Consider the following 5,832-nt stretch of genomic DNA (forward strand, 5'->3'; position numbering starts at 1 on the left):
AATTGTACCTTTTAACTGAATATATATATTTTATATTAATTGTAGTGGTTAGATGATCAGAATAACTCAACAACATTGGATTCATTTTTGTTGAATTTATACTTTTAAGCAAAAAAATACTAATTGCAGATTAGGTTGTTTCTCCTTTTGATCATCTCATCAGGTCAGAGTGAGTAAGAACAAGAGATCAGATAAAGAGGAAGTAGAAACGACCTTATCAGTAAAAAAGTCATCGTCATTCTGGTTTCAAGCACAAACTGTTCAATGTGTTTATTCCTGGTCTCTCCAGTAGTTACATGGAGTCATCATGTCCATAAGAAGCTTAAAACTGAACATTGACATGAGAGGAAACTTAGAGGAGAAACATTTGAGCTAAACCTGAAAACTGAAAGCTTTTCTCTCTTCAGCGCCATCTGTAGGCAAAAAGTTCATGTGGACAATAAAATTACTTATTTCATTTTTCTTTACACTCAGATTTATTAATCTCATTAGTTAAATGTTTTGCTGACCTGAAACATTGAGTTAATGTTTTTTTAATTGTAAAGATGCAGTTTTACTTTTTTTTATAATTCCAAACAGGAACAAAAATCAGCTGCTGTTATAATGGATTAGACTTTCTTGGACAAGATCAATATTTGACTATTAATTTCTATATTTAAAACTATTATTGTGGCATATTCTGTCCTCTACAGAATCAGTTTACTTTAGTACCCTTGAAACGTGAAAAGTTTCTGAAAATTATTTTGTTGTGCTTCTTCATCCTAACTGACCTAAAAGACAAAATGACTAAGATACATTCAGTGATTTAGTCATTTCTTTCCAAAAATCTGTAGTTTGTTGGATAGACTGTATTTACCATTATTTTTTTTTTTAAATGGTACATTTTTAAAATGTCCAACTTGTTTAAGACTTGCTCTGGATTTAAAAGTTAAACTGATTAGTCACATTGTTGAGAAATCTTCCAAATATAAGTGATGGTAAGTGTTTTATTGTTTTTTTTTTGTTTGTTTTTTTGTTTTTTTACAGAAACAGACGTCACTCTTACAGCAGACAAAACAACCATACCAGCAGGGGGCAGTGTGACAGTGAACTGTAATGTGGAGAAACCTGCTGGTTCATCATATGAACTCTGTAGACGAACCTCATCCACAGGTCTGACTAAATCAGAGTTTAGGTCAGATGGAGTTTTCAATATAAGAAAAGGAGGATTCTACAGCTGCAGAACTGAAAATAAAGAAAGCTTGACTTCGGAGAGTAAAGAAATCTTAATTTTTGAGAAAGTTGAGTTTAAATATGCAATTGACATGAAATAGCAGACTTTCTGAGGATTAATTTAGATCAGTTCTTAATTTTTAACTTCTGGAAGTTGAATTTTATAAAATAAATCAAACTCATTCATCTTCTATTTACGTTTCAGGCACTTTCTAGTTTTTAATTTAAGGATGATAATAGTTTCTGTTTTTATTGCATTTTTTAATAGTTTCCGGCACAGCCTCAGTGACTCTGCAACACAGCTGGTCTCCGATATACAGAGGAGAGACGGTCACTCTGAGATGTGAGATCCAGAAAGATGAAGGACCTCAGTGGNTACCTTTTAACTGAATATATATATTTTATATTAATTGTAGTGGTTAGATGATCAGAATAACTCAACAACATTGGATTCATTTTTGTTGAATTTATACTTTTAAGCAAAAAATACTAATTGCAGATTAGGTTGTTTCTCCTTTTGATCATCTCATCAGGTCAGAGTGAGTAAGAACAAGAGATCAGATAAAGAGGAAGTAGAAACGACCTTATCAGTAAAAAAGTCATCGTCATTCTGGTTTCAAGCACAAACTGTTCAATGTGTTTATTCCTGGTCTCTCCAGTAGTTACATGGAGTTATCATGTCCATAAGAAGCTTAAAACTGAACATTGACATGAGAGGAAACTTAGAGGAGAAACATTTGAGCTAAACCTGAAAACTGAAAGCTTTTCTCTCTTCAGCGCCATCTGGAGGCAAAAAGTTCATGTGGCCAATAAAATTACTTATTTCATTTTCCTTTACACTCAGATTTATTAATCTCATTAGTTAAATGTTTTGCTGACCTGAAACATTGAGTTAATGTTTTTTTTAATTGTAAACATGCAGTTTTACTTTTTTTATAATTCTAAACAGGAACAAAAATCAGCTGCTGTTATAGTGAATTAGACTTTTTTGGACAAGATCAATATTTGACTATTAATTTCTATATTTAAAACTATTATTTTGGCATATTCTGTCCTCTACAGAATCAGTTTACTTTAGTACCCTTGAAACGTGAAAAGTTTCTGAAAATTATTTTGTTGTGATTCTTCATCCTAACTGACCTAAAAGACAAAATCACTAAGATACATTCAGTGATTTAGTCATTTCTTTCCAAAAATCTGTAGTTTGTTGGATAGACTGTATTTACCATTATTTTTTATTAATGGTACATTTTTAAAATGTCCAACTTGTTTAAGACTTGCTCTGGATTTAAAAGTTAAACTGATTAGTCACGTTGTTGAGAAATCTTCCAAATATAAGTGATGGTAAGTGGGTTTTTTGTGTTTTGTTTTGTTTTTTTTTTGTTTTTTTTACAGAAACAGACGTCACTCTGACAGCAGACAAAACCACCATACCAGCAGGGGGCAGTGTGACAGTGAACTGTACTGTGCAGAAACCTGCTGGTTCATCATATGAACTCTGTAGACGAACCTCATCCACAGGTCTGACTAAATCAGAGTTTAGGTCAGATGGAGTTTTCAATATAAGAAAAGGAGGATTCTACAGCTGCAGAACTGAAAATAAAGAAAGCTTGACTTCGGAGAGTAAAGAAATCTTAATTTTTGAGAAAGTTGAGTTTAAATATGCAATTGACATGAAATAGCAGACTTTCTGAGGATTAATTTAGATCAGTTCTTAATTTTTAACTTCTGGAAGTTGAATTTTATAAAATAAATCAAACTCATTCATCTTCTATTTACGTTTCAGGCACTTTCTAGTTTTTAATTTAAGGATGATAATAGTTTCTGTTTTTATTGCATTTTTTAATAGTTTCCAGCACAGCCTCAGTGACTCTGCAACACAGCTGGTCTCCGATATACAGAGGAGAGACGGTCACTCTGAGATGTGAGATCCAGAAAGATGAAGGACCTCAGTGGACGTATTATTGGAGCATTAACAGTGAAGACCCTACACCATCCAATGAATACAGGATCAACACATCTACTATGGCCTACAGTGGAGAATACCAGTGTTCGGGTAGAAGAGACCATCAGCTAACAGAATGGAGTGGTACCTTCAGACTGCCAGCTTTATGTGAGTCAGACTGATCTGCATTCATACTGAGAATGTTCTGTCTTTAGTTTACTGATCTACATAAACAAACCAGAACAGGAAGCATTTCTGATCCAGGATCCTCATGAAGCTCTCTCGTGATTTCTCTGGTAAACATCAGATATTGAACTGAACTGTAGCATTACTGGAAAATAGAGAGAGAATAATAATAATAATAATAATAATAATAATAATAAGGATTAGAAAACATTTTGGAGAACTGTGTCTGTTTTAAAAACTAAACAGATGCAAAGAGAGGAGAGTTAAGATGAACTCTGTAGTTAAAGATAAACACTGAATCAGATTTAGCATCACATCGCAGCAACAAACTGTCTACTGGACAAGATGTTAAAGAACAACGGGATATATTATGTTATATTATGGTTTCTCTCCAGTATGAAATGTATCATATTTAAATGTATATTAACTGAGTTCAACACTAATCGACACCACTAACTGAAATAGTTACATATTTAATCACTCTCATGTTTATAAACAAGATTTACTAGCAGATGTCAAATAAATTATTTTATTATAATTAATACATTTCTGACAGTACAAGAAGATTGTGCAGTGATCCTATAAGCAGCAACATGATGAAAACATTTCCAGATTCTGTGATTTTCTTGAGTTTTTTCAGTCTGCTGTTAAAAACTCTTCCTGAGTCGTTCAGTCTGGACCTTCTGGACCAGACTGAACGAGGTCCTTCACCTTCTGGACCTCCTGGTTGATAAATACACAAGTAGCTTTAGAAATTGTAAGACAGAACTTAATTATGAATGCAGGTTTGAGATTATGCTTACAATAACGAAATGTCTTTCATTTTATTATTATTGTATATTTTTAAGATATAATTTAATTCATATTCATCATATGATGGTAAATCTGACCTGTCAATCATGTTTAGGTTTCATTATTTGTGTTTGGTTCTAAAAGGTGAATACGTGATTTATAGTAACAACATAATATTTCTTTAAGCAATAATCTGAATATTTAATTGTATTTATGTTTTGCCACGACAGCTGCTAAACCCAAAGCCACAGTAACACCAGAGAAAATATTCCTGCCAGCAGGGGGCAGTGTGACACTGACCTGCTCTGTTTTTAACTCTGACGGCTGGAAGTTTGACTGGTTCAGACAAAACTCAGAGTTTTCTACAGCTCAGCTCATCAGAAACAATGAACCAGATGGATTCCTCAGTGTCTCAGATGAAGGTGTTTACAGCTGCAGAGGAGGAAGAGGAGATCCAGTTTTCTACACTGAATACAGCAATGAAGTCGACGTTAAAACTGGTGAGAAAGACATTAGCATCTTCAAGCTTTGGATGATTTTAAACTGATTCTTAGATCAGGTGTTACAAAAAGGAATATCTAGGCTGAGATTAGATATTTACAGCTGACAGTATCCTGGTATGGAAAGTATTTGTTAGATTTACGGATTTTAAATTAATGACTTCTTTTCTATATTATTCATGATAATTCATTGTCTTGTAAAATTAACTTATGTTTTGTGCATTTTCAATGATTTCGTTTAATTGAACGTTTTTTGTAATCTTAACCCTTGAACTTAAGGGTTAATAAATTTAACCTGACTTAGCAGGAAACGTTTTATTTTCTAACCACAGATTTCTTTCTCTGAACAGTCTCCATTTATGTGACCCTGAAACCCAACTGGCCTCATATATTCAGTGGAGAGACGGTCACTCTGACATGTGAGATCAGAGGAGGAGGAGAAACTCAGTGGACGTATGAATGGAGGACAAATGACCAAAACTCTCCAACATCCAGTGAATATAGAATCAACGACGTTACTGAGTCTGACAGCGGAGAATACAGCTGTAGAGGAAGAGGAAACCATCAGTTCACACAATGGAGTGATAATTACTCATTAACTGTTTGTAAGTAGATAATCTATCGTAGATATGAAATAATTATTTACAATGTAATATAATGTCATTAAGTCACATCTAAACGGCTCACTTGAAAAAAAACATTAAGCTATGATGGTGTTCACTAAAGTTCACTTCTGTTATATTTCATAATGTATTTAAGATGCAGATTACAGTATTTTCTGTTTAGACTTTTAAACCAGCTCTACTTTGATGCTGCTGGGCAGCCAGACTTCGTTTTAACCTTTTTAGCATCCTGTCAGCACAGATTAGATCCATATATTTATATTCACTTTAACAGGCTGATGCTGAAAGATGAAGATTTATTAGAAAATGAAAAGGAAAACAAACTCAATGCCCAAAGTTTCTTTTGTTCAATTCTATGGAAATAAATAATAAATCAAAATTACCTTTTTATAATTTTGGATTTAAGATGAAGAATATATTACAATTGTTGTGTTTAATAAAAAAAAGAAGCCAAACCTGGTAGAAAAACAAAAATACTGAAATTAGAAAGTCTGGAGGATGTTTGAACACAATCAGTTTTAAACTGATCAGAAATTTAGCTTTCTTGGAAGGACAGTATAGAGAATGAATGATT

General features: G+C 33.0%; 1 protein-coding gene across 1 annotated transcript in view; it reads left to right on the top strand.

Moving 5' to 3' along the window:
- Positions 1 to 5,832, top strand: part of LOC103129898 (basement membrane-specific heparan sulfate proteoglycan core protein-like) — a 17,138-nt gene that overhangs the window by 6,153 nt on the left and 5,153 nt on the right. The window contains exons 7-9 of the mRNA XM_016665484.1: positions 3,062 to 3,268; positions 4,366 to 4,635; positions 4,986 to 5,240. Coding sequence (XP_016520970.1) covers positions 3,062 to 3,268; positions 4,366 to 4,635; positions 4,986 to 5,240 — 732 coding nt within the window. The remainder of the gene's footprint in view (positions 1 to 3,061; positions 3,269 to 4,365; positions 4,636 to 4,985; positions 5,241 to 5,832) is intronic.

This window comes from Poecilia formosa, unplaced genomic scaffold (assembly GCF_000485575.1).
Source record: "Poecilia formosa unplaced genomic scaffold, Poecilia_formosa-5.1.2 Scaffold589, whole genome shotgun sequence".
NCBI classification, from domain to species: Eukaryota; Metazoa; Chordata; class Actinopteri; order Cyprinodontiformes; family Poeciliidae; genus Poecilia; species Poecilia formosa.